Source organism: Parambassis ranga, chromosome 7, assembly GCF_900634625.1.
Source record: "Parambassis ranga chromosome 7, fParRan2.1, whole genome shotgun sequence".
Classification (NCBI taxonomy): Eukaryota; Metazoa; Chordata; class Actinopteri; family Ambassidae; genus Parambassis; species Parambassis ranga.
The window spans coordinates 20,236,140-20,259,706 of record NC_041028.1 but is presented as its reverse complement, the minus strand read 5'-3'; the positions used below and the strand labels follow the sequence as shown (position 1 = coordinate 20,259,706).

Genomic DNA, 23,567 nt, shown 5'->3' with positions numbered 1-23,567 from the left:
TCTATTATATACTATATATATAATAGATTACGGAGTATTGGAGTATTGGCTGGTTGTCACTCTCTTCCTGCTCTGCGTGCACAAGAGAGGTACGTGCATGATGGCCGAAGTCACAGACTGGTTGGGAGGCGTGGCTTCGGGGTGAACTCCGAGAGAAAGGGGCGTGTGTTTACTTTCAAAATCTGGCTGACTCTCACTGGGTTTTCAAAATCTCCTACCCTACCTTTAACACCTTATTCAGAGTATTACCTCAACCTGCTGCAAACTGATGGCCTCCGCGCTGCACCCCCTTGATGCAGTCATTCCTGGTGAGTGTGTGAATGAGCATACGTTCCAGAGGTTGATAAATTTTTTATTAGGCATTTTTGACTAAACTTAGAAAATATTGTAATTTATACTTAAACTATTAGCTGTAAATATAATATAATATAATATAATGTCAAGGATAATCACATCCATGACAAAAATATGCTTAAAAATGTGACAAAGACCAAGACTTTAAAATAAAAGCCAAATTTTATTTATACAAGTGTTGAGAAAATCTGTTTTGTGAAGAAATGCACAGTAACAGCCAACAGTCGGTGACAGATCTGCTATAAATTATCCTCTGTGGTCAAAGTGCATTGCATCAAAACTGAACGTGTGCCATACTTTAGCCACCTCCATGTATTAACATAGCTTGTCCACTATCTAGCCCTTACAGTGCACTTCATTAACATGCTACATATGTCACTTCAAACTCTCGCCAACAAAAACACAAAACAAAAACATACATGCTACACACAAGCACCATGTCACTCAGAGTACAGTGTTCGAATGTGCCATTGGTCAAATGTAAGAGCAAATGGATTCAAACTTAAATGTGATGAGCTAGCAAAAAGTTGGAGTTTGTGATAAAGGGCTATTACGTTATGTAAACAAAGCTTGTTTTCTCACAATATGTTAAGAGAATAAGATCATTTACTTTTATTAGGGATACATGATATTCAATTTTTACTAAGGCGCAATATGTCAATATTGTCCAATATAGCCAATGCAGATTTTTTTTAAATGGCACAAAAAAAACCTTAATATTCTTCCTTCTTAGACATTTAATTAAAAATGAACAAGTAAAGTACAATTAAACTGGTATTTAAGGGCCATATTATGCTGTCTTTCAAGAATACCTGAATATATATCAGAAGCTCAGCTTCGGGTTTTGTTGGCTGATGGTTGATATTATCTGTCCTGCTGATAATTTTGTGCACCCCTATCAAATTATAGAATGGGATGTTGCATCCTCCCATTTTTTCCCCATGTTAATGTTTTAAGTAGACATCTAGCTAAATTCTGCACGGAAAAACTCGTTTTACAATCTCATTTTTTTGACCAATGGTACAATCCTCCCAAAACATACTGCATTTGTAAAGTATCCAAATTCTGAAGATTTCTTTGTTGTTTTTACTGTTGACACCCCCAAAGATCTCATCCCCCATTCTTTTCCACTGTGAGGTCACTTTGTACAGGCCAAAGCTCCATCAGCCTCACTTACCAATGTACAACTGCCATTTGGTTTCATTCGGAAACAAAGTGAGTATGACAAGCCAGCTGGAAAAAAAAACAACAGGACAACTGAAGTATTCAAAGCAACAAACAGGAAAGGATTTTGAAGCCCATGGGCCAGTGTTTAGGATCAAGTACAATGCAAAAGAAAAGCCTTACAAAAACCTGCGGCCACTATGTAACATAAAAACAACACGAACTCTCTCATGAGTCAGTGTTTGGTATCTATTCTGAGTTACAATATAAATAGCAATGTTCTTTCAAAGGGATCCTGAGCACTAAAGTTGTTCCATTCATCTTTGCCCAAAATGACATATCATTCTTTTTAAGGATAATAAATAAGAAAATATCTAAAGCTTCTATTCTTCCATGAATTACTAATTCAGAGTGCACTGGTGGAGATATGATGTGTTTTTATTCATTTTACTACTGTATGTATATCTTGACAATCCTACCTTGTAGAATTTGACAACACTATAATAACCTTTAGTATTTCTCAACATGGAAATGTTGCTGCTCATGTTACATGTTTCTGCCTGTGTGAATACTGAACAGTCTAAAGGATCATTGTTTTTATTCACTCCGTTTATAAATTATGATTTTGCAGATAAACTATTAAATAAGAAAATGTAATGTCTGCTGCTGAACTCACCCCAACACAGCTTGCAATACAGTTGTGAAGGGGATGTGTGGGGTGGACAAACAAGTGTGTGTGTTTGTCCACAAATATATTGAACTTTGTCTTTACAAGGGAGGCAACGGTAAACAGTGATTACTCTCCTGAAGTATGACAGCAAACACTTAAGTTTGTTAAGTTAAGAGTGTCGTTCTTCAGCTCACCAGGAGACCAATGAAAAAGGAATGGTCAAAGCATGCAGACAGTTGGAGTGAATACATGTAGGACAGCAGAGGTTGTCTGGTCTTTAACTGGATTTTGAAGGTTGGTAGAAAAAGAGCAGCCCAGCTACCTGTAGCCATCCCAGCTGTGAAGGTCTTGGTCTGTAGGCTGGAGATGAGTCTGCTGCAGAGTTTAACCTCTAGAGGGTAGCTGCCAAACCAGACAACATACACCTGCCCGGTCTGACCTGCTCTAATGCTTTTGGTCTGTTAAGTCCATGCAGTTCCTGGGACTAGTTGACACGGATGCCTGAGATGAAGGGCAGACCGGTGGAAACCTTTTTCTTGTATTCCACATAGTCCTCAGCAAAAAAATGGATGAGAGAGAGCTCCTCCTCCTCTATCCGCTCTCGGAAGAACCTCCAGCTGGCTATAGTATAGCCCAGGATGCACACTGGGTTACACAGCATGACCTGCACACAACAGTCTCATCAGCAAAATGAACTAATGTTTCCAACATGCACAGGCAGCACACTGGAAGTGATAGTTTGTATTGTCAGTACTTAACTCTTCTATCTACAGAAAGTGAAAGATAAACAGATTTTGCCTTTGGGATCACATTTGGTAGAATTCAGTATGGTACACAGTGACACAGTGTGAATCTGAGTAGTAGTGGTAATGAGAGAGAAACATTGAAGCTCACCTGTGTTCCTATACTCCAGTAGAACCAACCCACATAGGAGGGGTGTCTGAAGTAGGCATAGACCCCACTGGTGACCAGCACATGGCTCTGGGCCTTCTCATTCTGGACAATGTGATTGAAGTTGGAGCCGGCTGTCAACATAGCCGCCTTCCGCAGGCCCTCACCACACAGCACCATGAACAGACCCACGTAGCTCATCCAGGTAAGCTGCTTCAGCTCTGAGAGACAGGACAGCCTGATTTAATTGGCTCACAGTGAACGACCAAACATTGCATTCAAAATAAATATGTTACCACCACCAGGCTAGGCTTTCAACTTAGCAACTGATGGTGGAACTGGCTACAGGCCTGCGGGCCAAAGAACACAAAGCATGGTGCCCCGAAGATCAGAAGTCACTTCCTTTGGCAGTGAAAAGTAGAAAGTGAAAAATTCCTGCTAGGTTTAGTACATTCATATCAAAGAGTACCCCCTCTTTTAAGTCTATGTAAGAGGGCTGTGCATAACTCAAAGTGTTCTAATATGGACAGGAGACTAGTTCACAGCTGTGGAGCAGCCACAGCAAAATATATATGTAAATATATATACATATGCATACACACACATGAATATAGTTGATACATCGGGGCTCGTCCCCTTGAATCTTAAAGTTAAAATAGACATTGTGTAGTTAAATTAAATTTTCAGCATACCCACAACCATTTATGGGCAACTAGTCAAGTTTGCTACATATCCACTAGGGGTGGGCGATACTGAAGATTTCAGTATCGATTCAATACCAAGTAAATCCAGGGCCAGTATCGCTGATACCGATACTTTTACTTTGAAATTTCATGATCATAAATAATTATTTTTTTGCCTTCTTTTTTTACCTTTAAATAGATTATCGTGATTAGCAGAATAATACACAAGAAACATTTGTTAAGTACATCAAGCTGCAAACAAAAGTGCAGAACTGTATAAGTTTGAAATTTTAACTTCACAATCATGTCAGCAATGCTCCTTGTGACAGCCATGGCTCTTTGTGAATCATGTAGGTGAAACAGCACGACTAAGATACTTTTATAAAAGTTTAACACCTACCTGCATGTAGCCTAAATATGAAGAATAGAGATCATTCAACAGGTATCACCAAAGCCTAATTATATTAATCATACTGAAATACATATCATTATATAAACTTATATAATTACATTATTAGATATATTTTGGAATTTGAGAAAAACAAGATTTATTTCAGCTGGTGATATGATGACTGTTCAGTCATTCTGCTAAAATTACATGTCTTATCACAGCACTCAGAAAGACCCCATTAATTCATGCTGCAGATTACTCAATCTAAACCTTCACTTTTTTAAAATCTACCTGGATATTCATGAGTGTTTGTGCAGTAAAGCCTTTGTCAGTGACCACTGTCTCTGGTTTATGTTTGGCGATCTGCCTCTTCCTCCTCCCTCCGTTTACTCTGCAGCTCGAGGTCTTTGGGCTCTGCTGCTTTATGTTTGTGTAAATTAGTTGTGTTTCCACAGTGGCAGGTCGCTTTCCTACACACCTCACAAGTAGCAGTTTCTTCTTCTCGTCTGTCACTGTGAAATAACTCCAAACAGCGCTCCTCTTTTTGTTGCTGAAGGTATAGAAGAGAAACTTCCACAGAAATATCGATCTCATCACGCTAGTATCGAGTAATTACTGATCCTAACTTTGGTATCGATACTATCGATATTTAGATCGATTCGCCCACCCCAATATCCACTGCTACAGATAACATAACGAGGTGCTCATTTTACTACCTGAAATGCCCAGAATTGATTGGCTGAGAGTTGGCACGTGGGATGGAAAACCTTGGTCTGTGCATTTGCTCATGCTCTAAGCCACTACCGTAAAGTCAATGAAAGCTGCAGCAGTTAAAACAGAAGCACCGCGTCAGGTTTTAAAGAATAACCTGCTGTTTTGATTGTAAGTTCTGGTCGGTATGGGACGGCTTGTGTGTTGGGACCTTGACCCTTGGTCCGCTTGTTAGCCTGTTAGTAGAAGAGTTCACAAAAAAATGATAAATTCAAATGGACACCTGGACATGTATGGAGGGAGGACAAATCCAGTGTAATAAGCCACCGCATTTCAGGCAATACAGTTATTTGCGCCACCCTGACAGAACAGAGAGTTACAGTAGTCCACCTCAGGATAAAGGCATGAATAACTGTCCAAGTCTTTGAAAGATAGGGCTTCTTAGCAGTCTTAGCTATATGGGGCCAGTTTTGACAACAGGGTTAATTATTAGAACATAATGGTAGTCCAGAAAATGTGCATGTGTTTTTGAGAATTTTGGTATTAAATGGGACTGTATCTATCAAACCACTATGCCATGTCTGGACATAGAGGCCAGACATGATGACACTGCAGACCAACCTGGGACAGTAAGCTTTTCCACAGTGAACTCCACCCATGATGAGACAGCAGCGAGGGTGTACTCCACACTGTGGTTTAGGAGGAAAGAGTCCAGCGACAGGCTGCGGGGGTTGATGACGGCAGTTACCAAGTACTCAGAGTAATGGAAGAATGACAGGGAGCACAAGTACCTGCAGAGATAATACAATAATTTAAGTGTTTCACTGCAACACGCCTTGGTATGCTGTCAAACCATACTTCAAAACATCCCAGCAGAGAGCTGAGACATCACTTAAAGTTCAAACATTTAGGGTACCGACTCAACACAGAAGTATGAATCGGGCGCTAGTCGATACCATGGCTCCCATCAAAACAGCACACACTTTTGCTTGACTATGCATGCAGTCTCCATACTACTAGGACATACTATAATGTCATCACTTAATGTTTCAGTAATTATCATAGAACGAATCTTCTGTTAAATCCTGATTGATCCTGTATCAAGACCTTATTTGACCACAGATCTCTCTCTCTCTCATTGGAGATGCAGGAAATAATATAAACCTCTTTTGTAATTAACTGAGCTGCAACAGGTTGACTAACGGACTATTAGTAAAATCAGTTTACTTGATCATGTGATCAGTTACAGCTGACTGTCCATAAAGGTTCCCCAAGCACTGGTGTGACATGTAATAAAGAATAGCTCTCAACAGTCCCTCCCTGCCAAGCCCTTGTGTTCAAGACTTTAGAGGAATGAACATTTTTACATCTAAATCAGATTCGGCCCTGGGCCCATGATCGGTCTGAGCTACAATATAAAAGGTCTGAAAAACAAAATGAGAAATAGTTTTGGAGACCTGCTGTGATCAAATTAATTGAATATATTTTTACACAGTGATAGTACTTTCATGACTTACCAGCCAAAATGTGTCCAGGTGGTTTCAGAGCAGCTTATAATTAAGCCACAGCCAAAAGTCACTCCTAGAAAACAGGCTCTAACAGCGACCTGCAACAAAGCACGACGCACAGGTCAGCGTGCACACGCCCAGAGGGCAGAACATCTCCAACTACTACTTTGTTAGGTGGAGCTACATTTGTGCCAGAGACAATATGATCGGTCCAGCACCTGACGTCGTGTTGTAGACTATAATCACCAATTTATCAAATTGTCGTTTTACCGATAAGATACAGAAGGAAAAGACAAACACACATGGCACAGCAGCTCCACCTGGCTCAGAGCTCTGGATCCTCTTTGGCTTATGAGATTAACTATCTAAACAGGCAGATAGTTTAAGCTAGCTAGGTGTATTTAGCCATCAACAGCAGTGCAACAACAAAGTTTAGACTGTGTTTGAGTTTGAGATCATGATAAAACACTGTTATGTTGCCCGGCATCGAAACGCTTCGTTTAGAATGAGATGAGAACAGAATGAAAGCACAGAGTAGTTACCTTGTACAGAGGTCCTCTGTAAATGACTAGCAAGTAGCCGTTGATAACTGCAATGTGGATACAAATGGCTATTTTCCCGGGAGTTTCCGTCAGATAATCAAAGACCCAGTCAATATGTCCAAACCAGGTCCTGATCAATGGGATCACAAGTACGCTAAGCCCTAAAATAAAGCCTTTTACACTTACTCTACCTTCCAGCACCAACTTACTGCCAGCCATGTTGGAAGTCCAGTGCCGTGCTAAACAAACTATCGCGATGACTGAATGGCAACGGGACGTTACGGAAGTTTACGAGGGTGTGCGTCAGCAGCGAGGTAGGTGGCGCTAAAGTACCAGCACTACTTCTGTTATGTGTGCTTCCTCGTGTCCTCGTCAGTCTTCCTCTTAGCACGTTTCAAAATGCTGCAGGAGAGGGTCGCTGGATAAGTTCATTTTAGAGTGAAATAAAGCTTGTTATCGATAATATATTATACACAAATACAGCGCAAACTAAACTCATGCTTAAGAATAAACGTGCAAATTTTATTGTTCAACTATACAAATCTAAAATAAATCTGATTAAACTTCACAGCTCTGACCATTTTCATCTTTAAAACCTGTCTTTGTACACAAATTAGCGGACCAAAAACCCAAGGGATTTTTTTTTTCAATTTTTTTCTTCCCCCCCAAGATCGCATTTTTGGAGGCCTCTCACCAAACTTGGTAGAAAAATTCATTCGCCCAAAAAATTTTGAAATTCGCTGACTGTTGAAACACACATGGGAAAATGGCTCTATAGCGCCCCCTAACGCGTAGCCCCTCTGGTTCTTACAGTGTTAAGCAAAGGTTTGGGCACCCTTCAGAAAAATCACCGCATCAGTTTGCCACTTGCTGAGCTTTTGAAGCAGCAGTTTCATTTGAACATGTTTATACCTTATGAAAACAGAAACAATAGCTTTTAGTGGCCCAACAGAAACATTTTCATGTGCACTTAAAGTAAACTGGATTATGGAACGATGAACAACTAAAGCCTGCCCACACCTTTGTGTACTGTAGCATGGATATGTTGACAATATTACATAGGCTGCCCATTCCATACTGTAGTCAACTTGTTTTTCAGTCCGATTTTAGATAAAAGCAAGCTGCTCTCTGGTTCGGCACCCAGAGGTCTGGGAAAACATGACGGACAGTTATTGTAGAGAAACCTATGTAACACTATTTACTGATAGACGGACAGAAACAGACTTAAAGATCGTGAATCATCATCAGCCACAACCCCAGTCACATCACTGTAACTGACAATCAACCTTCACAAAACCACACTGGAATCTGAGCTCAGTGGCTCTGAAGGAGAACAGCAACCAAAGGGGACCTTAGCAAAATCATGTGGGTCACAGACCCATGTATGAATAGGGCAGTGGCCCACTAAGACATTTTTTAGGGAGTCTATGGGGACTGAATCACTGGGGCCTGCTTCTTGACAACCAAAGCCTAAAGCATCGCAGGAGACACATCAGAAACACCAACCATAAAAAAATACATTTATTTCTCCATATCACAGTCACCTTCTATGGCATTAATTTAAAACGGAGCAGTCATTCACTTTAATTACAGTTACATTACAAAGACACGTGCCCTCTTCCCAGACAGAAAAAAGGAGTGTCATCATGACAGACTCACAAATCTCATGTCAACCAACTGTCAGCTAGACTGACAGGTTTATTACAGATGTAAATGCAGTAGTGATTCTTCAGGATGTCTATGACCTCTTGAGGTCTTCGTACATGGCAGAATACATATCACAAACAAGTCTCCTAACTACTGGATCAGCCTTCACCTTGTCATAGGTGCTTTTCGCTCACAGCAGATTCAGCAGAAACATCAGCAGAGACTGGCCGACCTATCAAAGCATCCAGCATCTCTCTGTACTGCTTCTTATGGTGAGGGCGGATAAACATGCTGAACCCTAAAGAAAAGTAACATACATTTTTAGTCAAACTTACATTTCTACAAGACTGCAACGTGTAACATCCTGAAAGGACTTACTGATTAGAAGGTTAAAGTTCTCATCCCTCTCTGTGAATAAGCTCACCACTGTGGTCACCAGGCTTTCATAGGCGCCTGTCTTCTTGTAGCTGTAAATGGCTTGAAAGAGCTGAGTGGATTTCTCTGCTCCGAGGGCTGTCTTTACATCTGCCAGAAAGGCTGCATGGACTTCATTCTTCACAGCAGAACCTGACAAATACCTTCATACATGTAATTTACGCTGCAACTGTATGCCAACACTGTATCCACATTTTATAAATAAAAAGCCAGATGGCATGTTTCTAACTGGTAAATGAACTAACTAACTCTAAAAGCAGGCTTTTCAGTTACACATACAAAACTGTCTCTAATGATAGTCCGAGCAGTGCAGTGAAGATCTTTACCTGCTTGAGGTTCTTTTAATCCTTCCTGGGTTAAATGCAGTCCTCCTTTGTTGAGGTGCTGTGTATTCAGCTGACTACAGGTGGAGGAAGAGGCAAGACCCAAGGAAGGCTGTCTGCTTGTAGCTTTAAGAAAACAAAACAATAGTTGACTATTATCAAATCAATGTTTCCCCATCAGATCTGTAAATTGGATTGAAAAACAATAATTCTCCATTTTCTTCTCTTCTTCAGTTAGAAATTATTTACATACCACTGTGCATGACCTCTCTCCTCTGGTCTTTGGACAGTGAGTGATCAGGTTTGTATCCACAGCCATGCCCAGTCAGCTCCTGGCACATCTCATCAAACTTCTTCTTGTGATGTGGCCGAACAAACTGGTAAAAGCCTGTTTAACAGTGGTTTGTCAGACATCGGCCACAAACAGTTCTGCAACTTTGTCATCTGTTCATAGACTGACTCCTTTCAATGCACAGATCTGATACAAATAATCAGTAGTGCTACAAAGTAATGACCACAAGGACGTGAAGCTTACAGGCATGAGTGGAAAACACAGTTAGCTTTGGAAGACTTACCACGGAACAGACCATGAGTGTTGGTGTCTTCAGTCAGAACAGCGGTCTCCTTCAGAAGGATGTCAAGGTTGTCGGTCTTCTTATAGGTCTGCAGAGCTTGCACAATGCGTTCAAAGCTGGCTTGGCTCAGTGACTTCTTCATATCTGCCAGGAACTTCTTAGCCCTGCTGCCTTTATCTTCCTCAGACATATCATCAGGGACATTCACCCTCTTCTAAAGAATGGAGAACATATGTGTGGAAATTTTATATATATATATATATATATATATGATATGTGATATTTTGTCAAAACCATGTTACTGTCTCCATTTAAAACTGTTTGCACTCCCAAGGTTCTGATCAAAACAGAAAATTCTGCACTCCTCAATACAACTAGGAATCTGTGATTGACAAATACAACATTCTGACCTGCAGGTTTGTTAATGTGCAGAGTGGTTTAAATTCAATTTTATTTATATACCTTTTACAATTAGATGTGTCTCTAGGTGCTTTACAGAAACCCAGAGCCTGAACCCCTTTAAGAGCAACAATGGCAAGAAAAAAAACTCCCTGTTAACAGGAAGAAACTTTGAACAGGACCCGGCTCATAAGGAGAACCTTGCTGCTGACAGTCGGCCGGGTAGAGGAGGAGAAGAAGAAGAGGTAGACAGGACAGAGAGGATGAAGGAGAGAGAGAGAGGAACAAACATGCAGCAAACATCATACATTACAGAGAACAAACATGGTTTGCAGAGGCTGTAAAAAAATCTTACTTAATTATCCACACCATGTGGACCCCTCATTTTTATCCACCTGTGTGATATTGTACATACCGATTTTCACTTTTTCTTAAAAAAAAAAAAAAAAAAAAAAAAAAACTCTGTGTAACTGTCATACTGCTATGACATTTGAGATGCTAATTTTAGTTGTCAGTCGGTTTTTGTAACATTTACCTGTTCTTGGACCAACTTGATCTTACGCTTTCCTCCTCGCAATTCATCATCCATTCTTTGATCATATTCAAGAGCCTGTGGAAAAAACAATTTATCTTTAAAAAGAAAACAGGAAATATTGTCTTCATGTAACAAACATTATAAATAATGTTACTTTACTATCATTGTTTACTGACAGAACCAGCCGATACACAGGTAGAGTCACTGATACACCTCACACACAATGCACAATTTTAAACCGACATATCACTGCTAACTCCTCAAACATGGACACTTGATCAAATACCCCATGTCAATTTGGATCCTGCCAAGTTAAATAAAATACTAAATGGTATCCTATGCACCCAACTGAATAATTTGCTCTTCAGTCATATATTGAGCATTTCATTTCAAATTCAATGTGGTACTGTAAAAAGGCCTAATATTAATCCAATATTTATGAACCCGATTGTATGATGCACATGGTAACACAGTGCATGTAGTGTGTGAAACAATTACTGGTATGTGTTTTTACAGAATATAATAATGTGTATAAAAAAACAAGCTACCTTCTCAGCATCATTGCGCTCTCCCCTGCGATGTAAACCTTGCTCCAAGGCATCTAGCAGGCTGGCGGGTCTTATTGGACTCTCCTGCACTTCATATCCAATACAGATCTGGGCCATTCCACTGACTCCATTGCATTCATCTAATCAAACAAAGCAGCAAAAATAAATTGTGTTGACAGCAGTCCTCAAACAAGGCTGTAGAAAGAGAGGAGCAAAGTATGTGTAGGGCTCCACACCTCTAGGAAAGTGTACTTTAGGAATAAAAAAAACAGCATAATCTCTTTGAAAACCGTTTAAGACATGAGGCTCCTAATTAAACAGTTTTTATAAAGCTTTGTGACTTCACTATATAAAGGTTGCCCAGTAAGAAAAAACCCTGTATCTTCACACTCACTGAGTCTCCTCCTCTTCAGGCTGGGCAGATGGGTGTCCAGTACCTTTGTCTTCTTGGTGTGTGTGCTTTGGGAGGGGGAGCAGGAAATGAGACTGGAGGATGTAGTGTCCGGGGAACTCACTGACCCACAGCTCTCTGCTGGAGCTTTCTTCTCCACTACCGGCCTCTGGTACATTTAAGCACAACCACAGAAAAAGAATCACTGGCTTTAGGAAGTGGAAGTGAGGCAAAATATACACTGCCCTTTATAAATACAAGTAAGTAGGAATGCACCTTCCTTTGGTTAATTACTGCAGTGATGAATATGTGTAAGCTAGCAACATGATATCCAACCTTAACTGCAGCTTTTTAAAATCCTGAATAGGCTTGCAAAGGACAGATGCTGCAGTCGTAGAAAGCATCTTATTTTGTTTTAGAAGTGTCAAATTATTGGCCAGCATAAAGCAAAGAAAACAACCAAAGAAGTTCTGAAACTGGAATAAGGACTGCCCAATGCATTACTGAAACCTAGAAGCGCATGACAAACCATCATTCAGGGAGAAATGTGTTTGAAAACAATCTGCACGATCGAAAACCGAAATCCCTTAAATGTAATTGAAATCAGAAATTAAATCGTAGTAGTAAATTTCCATTGGTTGTGGTGAAAAATGTATCTGACTTATTAAGACAAACAGAGATTACACAGAGAAGTGCATTCTGACTGTACTGCATTCTGGACTCCTTTCATCAGTTGTAGTCTTGTCTGTCTTCATCTTATGAGGTTGAAACAGTACAAGTTACAGGGTTAAGTGTGAGTTCTCTAACCTACCATTTTCTGTGCAACTCTGAAGAACTGAGAGACGTCACGAACCACATTCCCAAAGCCGTCATAAAGACGCACATAGGGTCTGACCCATGATGGAAGCTGAGCCCGAGCATCAGAGTTTTTAAACCTGTGGGAGAGATGCATACTAACTGGAAACTGGAAAAAACAAAGCTTTTTTAGCACGGTTACTTTGATTTGGCGCTTGTAGGAGAAGCTTGTGTTAATAATGGAATGTCCACTTGGGGGTCTAACAGTCGGCTGGGACTGAAACATGCCGACAGTGGGGAATGGTGATTTGAACTCATCATTCATTCAGGTTGGGACATTATGATTTCTAATAAAAAGATTATTGCTGTGTGGAGAAGGCAGCCTGTGTACATTACTTAAGAACCCTGTAATATTGTTACATGAGAAAACTATTGAAAAAAAGTATTTACTATTTCCATGTAAGAAATGTCAAAGTTAACAGGCTTCAACACTGAAGACTGACCTCTGATCACACAGAAAGATGGCTCCATAGTCCTCCTTGTGGCGGATTACTCTACCAATGGCCTGGTTCACAGCTCGGAAAGCCTGCTGTCTGTACCATTCCTGCCCGGATAAATACTTTCCACAAAAACACACAGAAAACCTCCATGATGCAACTAAACAACCAGCGTATGATTAAGGCTTTTTATTCAGTCTCTGATCCTCTCACCTTCAGCCCGGGTGTTTTTTTTCGGCACATCTCATCCAAAAACTGCATCTTTAGGATGACCCGAGGGTCCATCTTTGGAGGAAAAGGAAGGCCAGTGATGATGACACCCCGGCCATAGGTATTTGCAAAGTCCAGACCTTCACTTGCCTGACAGGAAAAAAAATAATTATATAGCAGCCAAGAGAATTAGATGGCCCACTCCTCCAGTTCCAATCGCATGCAGAGTTGCCTGGCCTTTAATACACTCCATGGACACACTGTCCTCTCACCTTCCCTCGACACACAGCAAAGAAACTTGCTCCTCTGGTTGCTGGATTGTTGACTTTATTGTAATATCCATCAATAACCTAGCACAAAAGAAAAAGGGAAAGATATTTGAGTGTGAGAGAACTGGACACTGCCTTGGTGGAACTTTTACTGTATAGATGTTAAGTAAATCCACAATTACCTCAGTAAAGGTGCCCTTCCCTTTTGGTTCGACAAACATGGGCTTGACATTCTCTATGCGATCTGCATGTCCATTGGCCTGTTGAGAGAACACAAAATTGCAAATTTTAGATATTCACATTTAATTTAGGTATAGGTGATATTGCCAAGATTTTACATACTCTCCAGAACTCCAGGCTTTTCTCCATTAAAGGGAAGGAAGGGAAAAACACCAGGAGACCATGAGGAACCACACGGCTTAGGTTGGCTAAGGAGAAAATGGAAGTCAAACGTTTCATGTTCAAAACTAAAAAAAAGCAATTAGGGTAGAGACCATCTTACCAACGGTGTTGCCTAAAGATGCCATGTTTTCAGGAACAAACCTATCTCAGAAAGAGAAATATTAGACTTTGATATTTAAATAATGAAAAGCAGTATATACAAGGTTGGTTATACAAAGAGATGGGTATTTCTATGTGAAACACAGGATTTTTGTCACAAAACAAGCTTATGATATGTCATATGACTTTCCTAAGAAGAGACAGGAATAGAGCCTTCAAAATGGTTCATTACAAAGCACTGTTGAAAATAGCATGTTAACAAAATGAAGCCGATCAGAAAACAGACCGTCGATCAAATGCTGAACTTAGCTGCACTCCATCAGGGCCTCGTTCAATGATGCTGACAAAGATCTGATCCCGCTCAATCACATGTTTGTTCTCTAGAGTCACTGGGAATTTTCTGAATCAATAACAAGAACAAGGACACAGTGAGAGTGAGATTAACATTTGACATCTTGAAATATCTTGTGTGTGTATATATACACCGTATATATATATATATATAAAATGTTATGTTCAAAGAAGCTAACAAATGGTTTACATATCCTAGCAGAATAGTTTTTTACTTTATTGTTAATGGGATTCAGATTCAGCCTAGCAAGTTTCTCAAGGTTGTTTCCAGGTGTTTCACAGAAACCAAGAACCTAACCCTAAATCACACTGCTGAGGCAACTATGGCAAGGAACAATTCCATAGTCAGCATCTGCATGCTATAATAAAATAAATAAAATAAATATATATATCTATCTATCTAGATAGTGTATGTGATCACTTACACAAAAATCACTACAGATTAATAAAAGTATATTTTTCAATTTCAGAAATTGGCAAATATTGACTTCATGCAGTCAGGTTATGTAACCTTATGAAGACAACTGCAAAAAAGTGTTATTATATAGCAGAGTAAACAGACCATAACTTGCACTGTCAACTTACATCCTCATCTCAGAGGTGAATGAAGAAAGTGGTGAAAGTGTGCCACTGGTCAGAATGATACAGCGGACACCTTGATTCACCAGATCCTGCATGCTGAAGCCAGGAGAGAAACACCAGTAACTCAGAATGTTACCTACAATTGACAGAGGAACAGACCATTAGGCTGACTAAGAGAACACAGTATAGGCACAGATAATGCTGACAGACCGGACAAACTGGACTTGCTGTCTTGGTCACAGGAAGAGTCAAAGTAATAAGACATTTACTGTGTGAATGATGTAACCCAGCATGCTGTGCATTATTACCTTGTTTCTTTGTTGAAGATGAAGACCACACATCAGTGTTGTGTTTTTTCTTGTGATGGCTGGTGTCTTGATGAATATGAACCTGAGTCAAATGCGCCCATTATTGAATTAACTGATCCGTTCTCAGCAAGTCTCATTTTTTTAGAACTGTGTATCTGCTGCATCATATTTATTCACTCTTTATTATTGATCCACAACTTTGTCATGGCAATGCCACATTTACCAACTTTCTTTTGCATTCTATTGAAAAAGTTTGAATTTTTGACCGGTGGACAGAAAAGTGTAAAAGAATTTTAAGATGCAATCTTGTGCTCTTGAAAGCTTGCATGAGTGTTTGTAGTGTTTTTTTTTTAATCTGTCCAAATGGAAAACAATATTCCACTGAAACATCTGGAAATGCACAATGTCCATATAGTTTTAACACACCTTGAAATGAGCTGTGTTGGACTCCATCTGCTGCTGTCTGTCCTTTGCTGATGGGTCACCGCAGAACACCAGCTACCAGACAAGGACAGAAAAAAAGGATTACCACTGCTGTAATTAAAGCATGTGATCCCCTGTTATTATTAGTACATTATAGGGCCAAATGAATGTAAGTTCAGAGGTGTACGTCATATTTATGCAGAAAAATACAATATTATAAAACATACTATAAGACACTCAAAGACTAGCTATGCTAATAAAACTGACTTCACGTCTGCGATTTCATCTAAACATGTCACTCTCTAAAACAAAGAACACAATGTATGCACCTGTATGATATCAGCCAGCTTCTGTAGACCACTTGTATTGAGGTATATTCCTGGTTCTGATAAGAAACAGGTGTAACACAACAATTTGTATATATAATTACATATTGTAATAGGTTAGAATAGAACCAGCAGACATCTACAGATCCTAACTCAAATATAAAGAAATAAAGCCATACTGACGCCCTGCTAAGTATCCACTGATTTGCTCCAGAGCTTCATAAACAGCTGTCTTGGTGTCGTAGGTCAGGTTGGCTTTCTGCAACAGCTCATAGATGAAGCTGAGGTGTACAAAATGAAACTACATGTCACTTTATTTTCTTCTGAAGGTGTATTTACAATGACTTCAACAATTTTATTTATTAGTTTTTGTATGAGGCTTTCGAGGTCACTTACATTCCAGGTTTAGTGATGCCTTTGTCACTTGGAACATTATAGGAATCAATGGCAGCTTCCAGATTTAGCAGTATCTCTTTTAAATTAGAAAAAAGCAGTTCAGAAAATTCTAACGCAGCAATGTGCTCACCTTTTTTTTTTTTTTTTTTTAAATACTTACGTTTGATTTTAGCTATGGTAGATATTTCAATTTTTGAACCTGGAAAAAAAGAGAAAAATATTGATAATGGAAATGCAAAATCTGCAGCAAACAGTCCAGGGTTTGCAAAGTGACAATATTTATCACCTCCTGAACAACACTCAGCTGTAAGATTGAAATGTGTACAACACATGGCTAAAACAAATTAGAGTTGTTACTAGAGTTTAGAGATTCCACATTGAAATCTTCTGTTACAGAGTCTCCATGGCTGGCCTCTTTAGCCTGCTCAACCAGCAGTCTGTCAACTGCAGCAATGGCCGAGGCCACATCATAGGGTGTCAGGTCAAAGGATGTTGATTCTTCACATGTCTTTTCCTGCAGACAACAAAAACATCATCCACTGGGGTGCAAGGTCCTGAAATGTGTCCTAGAGTCCTGGCTTTAAATGCAACTATGATATATATTTGGATTTGTAGTGAAATGCAAATGTGGACCCCAAGTGCCTTATCATGGTACAAAGTGTTTAATAAATTATTTCACACTATCCTTCAGCCAAATTCTGTTTGCATAGTAATGGGCAGCATATTACCATGTGTGACAGGGAGGATTCCAATCTTACCACATTGTGAGCCTCATCAAAGATGACCACAGCTCCATTAAGCTCAATATTATGTGCCCTGCGGCTCTGTGGAAAAAAGCAGGGGTCGTTCAGGAAGTTTGTAAAAATGAGTCCTAATTCCAGTACATAATAAATGATTATGTCCTAAAAAACAAGAGAATTGCCTGAATGTGCTGGAATGTGCAGTGTCACCCAATGGGAGGTGTTTATTAATCCCTCCACAGTAAGTGTAAGAGTCCGACCATCTGACTCTCAGAGAACAGTATGTGCCCCAGACCAGTAATAATAGGTGTCCATAAAATGATATCCTAATAAATATTAAGCACAATGCATGATGGTACATACTGCTGATATTGCATATTGCATATTACTGGTTCAAACCAAGAGAACCTCAATACAAATATAACTGGAAGTATTCATTAAGGCATCTCTGGAACAGATAGTATTGTTGAAATGGTAGTAAAGCCCTAAAGCCTACGTGTTGATTTCCAGTGGCATGGAAGATGCCAAGTTATCAACATATGATTGAAGGCTATGATTCTCCTGTTCAACAAATGACAAGACTGTTGTAAAGCTACATCTACATGCTCTAAGATCAACTGGTCACTGCAATTCTTTTGCACTGACTGGTTCAGGTGCCAACAAAGGCAGGAGGGAAAGTGTTTTTCTTGTAATTCCAAGTCAACAAGTCTGTATTATATATACACAAGTCTGTAGACAAGATAATCCTCTATATCACCCTTTGTCACTAATAAAAACAACAACTAGAATTCAGAGACCACGGCTTTAGATGTGAGTCATGTGAGTCAGCTCACCTTTGGATCCAGCAGGTAGTTGTATGGCATAAAAATAACATCTGCTTGCTGTTTCAGTGAGCGTGAGAGGTAGTAAGGACAGACCCTGGAGAAAAGTGTTCAAATGTCAGTTAAATGCACACATGATATGTTAGACTAACCCTCATTTTACAATCTGCAAAGTGAAAACTGTTTCAGTGGTTTCCAGGTTTCTAGCTGCTACAGTGTTACAAGGTTGCTGGTAAGATGTTGAGGGTTGTTGTTCAGACATTAAGTAGCTGCTGGAAGGCACTTACTGAGGTATTTTGTTTTGCTGGGGTCTGCACTAAACCAAAAATCCTTCATTTCAATAGTAACAGTTAACTGAGAAAATTCACAATCATATGAAAACAAACATCATGCTCCAGTTGTGTTACTGGATATCTAAATAACAGAACAGAGATTTGTTGTGAAACAGACTGTAACGGGCTGTATAAACATGTATGTAGGTAAGAAATCCCACCTCTGTTTGTTGCCAAATTTGACCAAATCTTCCACATCGATGATAGAATTCACTAAGTCTTTGTCAGTGCTCTTCTCTAAAAGAAAAACAAATCAAACTCAAACACTTAACCAACAACTTTTTCAACACTCCATATCCAGCTGTTTATGATATTGATCCAGTATTGATCAGTCAGTGTGGTGATTATACCAATTCTACACAGCTCAAAAGATTAAGACAACACTTAATTATTACAGTGCAACATTAAGTCAGTAAAACTGCAGGGGCCATAATCTGTCCATTTACAAGGCAAGAGTGATGCGGAGTCACTTTCCTGCCAGTAGGCTACTGACATGCATGTTTTTAACAAACTGTCAGTAAAAGCCGCCATGAGAATGGCACAAGCGGCTAATAACCTGTGTTCACAGCCCCACACCACGCAGCTTGATTAGAAGACACCAGAATTGGCCGGCCTGCAAATAACACTACTACTACTACTACTACTACTACTTGATTTTCTCACTAGCGTAAACAACAGGCATGAAGGAGATGCCTGTAATATTATCTAGCATGAGCAGTGTGGCCCTGGGTCGCTCACGCTTACCGGTAGTAAACATTTTTTAATCTTTCAATGCAAGATTTAAGTGTTTCTCAATTTTTTGAGCAGTAGATTATTCCAAAATTTAGAAAAAAATAATGGCCTCTCCACCTTACATTGTGCTACATGCATAATGTGCAGGGGAAAACATTACCTTCAACATTATTGTAGTAGACACATGATCTAGTGGAAACCTTTCCTCGGCACATATGGACCTGAAACCATATGTTAATAAAGATGGTTATCCAGATTGTTATTTATGGAAGAACTCGAAGCAGGGCAGGCTTCATCAGTTCCAGATGTTTGGAGAAACAGCAAAATGTCTCCAAGGATTTCTAACAAGTCCAGTTCCCCTGCTTCAAGCTCTCTTCAGAGCAAAGTTGATGTAAGACTGTCAGCCAACTGGCCTTCCATTAATGAGCATGTAAAGTTTACTTCATTTCTATATACAACAATTCATGACTTTTTGTGACTAACCTGCTGCCACTTTAAAAACAGACAGCATCTCCTGCCTGATGCTGTGAGATTATAAAATATTTCCTCAGCACCCTTTTTAATTTTTCTTCACCATCACATTTAGGCCAGCTCTTGTGGAAACAAAAACACAGACCTGTCTCGTAGCCTGAATGCTCTAGCTTACCTTTACGTGGTTGCTCTCCTGCCTCATGACTTCCTGGTTGATACACAGCTGTTCTCTTGACCCCAACACACACACCTTTGGCCTGAATCCACAGAGCAGAGACATTGTGCTGACACTGATGAACAGATTTACTAGATAACTATCCATTTGTCTAATGATATCTGTTACGGTTTCTAAACTATAGATTCACAACTAATATTCTGGGTATTTAAAATATTGGTTCCCACAGAAAATCACATCAGAAGGATAGTCATGACTACATCAATGAAGGAAAAACATTAAAAAATTAAAGCTGTAAGCAGCATTGCGGGTCCTCGCACACCTTGCGATCCAGAGGGTTATCGCTGTCTCTCCTCTGCTCTCCTCATTTCCAGAGATGTACAACAAACACATGTTTACAAGACAAAGTTCCTGTTTGCCAGTAGGTGGCGCTATGACTGTATCATCCTATGAGCATATATATCTGTTCAGACTTGGGTCCATAGCAGTACTGTAAGATTTTGTCCACATTGCATGAAGTATGAGGGTGGTACTGCAGAAAAGAGGGAGTTCCTTTGTAATGGCGAATGGTCAACTTTGAGGCCACGCCCTCGCCACACCATAACATTTTTGAAAGTTTTGGAATGCGTCTATTCCCTATGGTGCCCTGAGTGGACACAGTGATTTTCAACTCGATTGGATGAAGTATGCGAGGCGTGAAAAGTTTTATAGCAGGGTCACAAATCGGCAAAAATGAAGATAAATTTCAAAATGGTGGACTTCCTGTTGCGTTTGGAGGGGGGGGGGGGTCCAAGAGACTTTTTTGTGCGTCTTGGGGTGATACATATACCATTCGGTGCTCGGGCCCTAATAAAAGCTAAATATGTCATCCTAACAAAGTGGTGGTCACTAACAAATCCTAACAAATGGTCACTAGTAAAAGATAACCTTTTACTGGATTGACAATAACTATGTTTGTTAATGCACTAAAAAGTTTGAATATTAAAAACAACATTAAGTGTGACAGTGAAGATGTCATAAAAATGTGTAGAAAAAAAAAACTAAACAAAAAAAACGTAGCAGTCAAGCTTACTTTAGAGGTTGTTGCTGAAGCTGTATCAGAATAAAATGAGTCCTGCCTAGGTTGAAATATTTATAATAATAATAATATCCTTACATATGATTGTGCGTCAAGACACTTCAACATCAATCATAAGAACATTAGTAATCTTATACAGTTTACCTGTATGAAGTATTCTTTAACTCATTGATAACCTGTGCGAGCTGAGAGTGTGTTCTGGATGCATATATGATCTTAGGAACATCAGTGTAGTAACCTAGAGGATGAAAACAGACATCATCACATTATATTGTATATCTTTATGTATGTGTGTATCCAGCTTGCAAAGTGTGTAGACAGATTAGATGAAGTTGACCTAAAGCAGACGGTATAACATACTTGGTTTGTCACCATCAGTAGCAGCCGTCCCCCAGGATGATAGGGGTGTGTCTGGAAACATCTCCTTCCCACTCAGCCTCTCAGCTATCTTCCTGGCAGAGATGGTGTCCTTGAAATACTCCCTCCAGGCCAGCGTGGCACACAGCAGGCACAGGGTTTTACCAGTACCTGTTGGACTCTCAAGGACCCCATTCTTTTTCTGAGGTAAATGGGCAGAGAGGTAGAGAGATGGCCTGAATTACTCTTTGACAGACCTATTAAATTTATTTCAAGCGCCCCTGTGCTGCAAATGAGATGAATTCATGCGATCCGTCCTTCTTTATTGATTAGTTGATAAGAGTGATCCATAGTTGCTGAGCGGGCTATGGGGCGGAGATCATTAGAAGATTTATGTATGGCTTAAAACTGCATTTAATGGGGTTCTAAGGCTGAAGAAACGTTACAAGACTGGTTTACTTACAACAGGGGTGTCCAAACTTTTTTCAGGGAGGGCCAGATATGCTGTTTTGTAATATGTTACATCTTACACAGCAAACAAAATAACATCTTAGCATTCAGATGACAGATCAGAAAATGTTATCTGAATTTACAGAATAAATTTAAAACATTCAGACACTGTGTGGTTGTGATAACAGAGTAACAGGCAAGTTATTGACTCTACTGTGCAGGTGAGATCTGATCATATGCGGCAGGTCTGGTTTAGGAGCAGACATCAGTAAAATGTCAGGTAGACTAGGTGGGAGTCATTTAGTGTTGATCTCAAAGGGTCTGAAATTAAATGTTTAAGTGTAAAACGTAATGACGTGCCTTACGACAGATGCGTACTGAATGACGGAGTCTTTTTGAGAGAAGTGCCGCTTCTCACTGCACAGCTGACAGTTTACCAACAGAGAACGTTAACAAGCAACTGCGGCCCGCGGGCCGTAGTTTGGCGTGACGTCACTTCAAAACGCTTCCGCAAAGGATTTCCCGAATGTGATAGCAAACACTTAACGGCAGTTTCGGTGTGGTCCGCTGGTGTCATTAACTGGACGCTAATTGGTAGAATTTGACTGTGATGTAATCCAGTGTTTTGGTTTTGTGTGACCGCCGCGCTGCATGACACTACAAAAACTGGCAGCCTCGTGTGGCTGTGCTAGCTGCGTTAAACAGCTTGTATACATTAGCAAGTGATAAATAAACCGTACTTACATTCTGAAGACATTCTATCACTTTGTGCATGTAGTCCTTCTGACAGTCGTACGGAGGAAAGGGGAAATTAACTGTCACTCCATTAAGAGTGAGTAAAGGCATCCTGTCTGCAGATAGTCCACAACAGCATTCAATTATGCAGCTGGTGTTCAAAAGCTACTTGGCGCCGGCTTTACTGCTCATGCGCACTGTGACACTGACCCTTGCTGCGTTCACATGCCGACGGAATATTGCCACTCGAATAATAAACACGTCACAAACAATATACGTAATTGCAGTAGCAGTGAAATTTGTCGCTTTCACTTTAAGCCAATGAATAACTAAGCTAACATAAAATGTCTTTCTGTCTTTTTACATAAAATGTATTTTTAAAGCGTCATAAATATCAGCCCCCCCTCTGTGTATCATTTTGTTTTTTTATTTATTTATTATTGATCTAAAATTGAAAAAGAAATGTTATTTGATTATGGCTGTGGCTCAGGTGGCAAGAGTGCGGATCCCCTACCTAATGACAAGGTGGGTGGTTTAATCCTGCCTGCACGCCGATGTGTCCGTGAACAAGAAGACACTTAACCTGCTTACAAGTGAGGTGGGAACAAAGTGCTATATAAATATACAAAGTCACATAATCAGCAAGTCCTCCAGAGTGGCTGCAGCTTAAAACAGTCCTGCAGTGTGCCCTCAGTCTCAGGTGTCCAGAGCTGAACCTGTTCGGTGACTGGATTTGATTGTTTGAGTCTTTGTCTGTAGGCCGGATACAGGAACAGAGATGTGGTCTGAGTGTCTGAAGTGGACCCTTCATGTTTGTGTATACGTGAAGGTGTTCTCATTAATGGTGGGAATGTCTACATGTTGGTGGTATTTGGGAAATACAGTCCGTTAATTACACTGGTTAAAGTCTCCCCATGATCACCTCAAATATATTATGTTATATACAATATTTTTAAAGCATTCCTGGGATAGAATTTAATTGGTATTTATCTTGTTAAAAAGTGTGTGATATGGAAGTTGTTGACTTCTTCGTGTGTGGATTTTGGATGAAAATTAAGTCCTCTACCATCAAGCTGCATCAGGACTCTTCCCTCTTCTTTCTCATCAGCCTGATACTAGTGATTTATGTCATTAACTGTGTTTGTGTTGCATGCTGTCCTGCAGTCTGGCCCCTGACCAAACCAATGCTCAACTTCCAATGCAGTGTTCAACTTTGTTTTGTTATTAACACATGATATATTCATCCACTAT

At 39.9% G+C, this 23,567-nt stretch overlaps 2 protein-coding genes across 3 annotated transcripts; both read right to left on the bottom strand.

The window, feature by feature from the left end:
- Nucleotides 1–497: 497 nt before the first annotated feature.
- On the bottom strand, nucleotides 498–7,147 carry icmt (isoprenylcysteine carboxyl methyltransferase). Its single transcript, XM_028410977.1, has 5 exons — nucleotides 6,915–7,147; nucleotides 6,382–6,470; nucleotides 5,486–5,655; nucleotides 3,083–3,300; nucleotides 498–2,852 (listed from the first exon to the last, which is right to left on the bottom strand). Exons 1-5 carry the CDS (start codon nucleotides 7,131–7,133, stop codon nucleotides 2,673–2,675), a joined length of 876 nt encoding a protein of 291 aa, XP_028266778.1. The 5' UTR covers nucleotides 7,134–7,147; the 3' UTR covers nucleotides 498–2,672.
- A 1,273-nt stretch (nucleotides 7,148–8,420) lies between these two features.
- rtel1 (regulator of telomere elongation helicase 1) lies at nucleotides 8,421–22,478 on the bottom strand. Of its 2 annotated transcripts, XM_028409833.1 has the most exons (32): nucleotides 22,326–22,478; nucleotides 21,135–21,333; nucleotides 20,919–21,012; nucleotides 19,697–19,778; nucleotides 19,211–19,271; nucleotides 18,480–18,555; nucleotides 17,999–18,083; nucleotides 17,184–17,249; nucleotides 16,783–16,939; nucleotides 16,586–16,624; nucleotides 16,426–16,501; nucleotides 16,213–16,310; nucleotides 16,033–16,088; nucleotides 15,707–15,778; nucleotides 15,281–15,362; nucleotides 14,976–15,108; nucleotides 14,326–14,439; nucleotides 14,041–14,081; nucleotides 13,881–13,966; nucleotides 13,721–13,798; nucleotides 13,542–13,619; nucleotides 13,273–13,419; nucleotides 13,066–13,181; nucleotides 12,579–12,702; nucleotides 11,771–11,936; nucleotides 11,377–11,516; nucleotides 10,829–10,903; nucleotides 9,895–10,108; nucleotides 9,573–9,707; nucleotides 9,323–9,445; nucleotides 8,940–9,128; nucleotides 8,421–8,859 (listed from the first exon to the last, which is right to left on the bottom strand). In XM_028409833.1, the coding sequence occupies exons 1-32, from the start codon at nucleotides 22,425–22,427 to the stop codon at nucleotides 8,735–8,737; spliced, it is 3,429 nt and encodes a 1,142-aa protein (XP_028265634.1). In that variant the 5' UTR covers nucleotides 22,428–22,478; the 3' UTR covers nucleotides 8,421–8,734. The 2 variants fall into 2 exon arrangements, with proteins under 2 accessions (XP_028265634.1, XP_028265635.1); XM_028409834.1 differs by lacking the exon at nucleotides 8,421–8,859 and having other exon boundaries at nucleotides 9,004–9,139.
- Nucleotides 22,479–23,567: the final 1,089 nt, after the last annotated feature.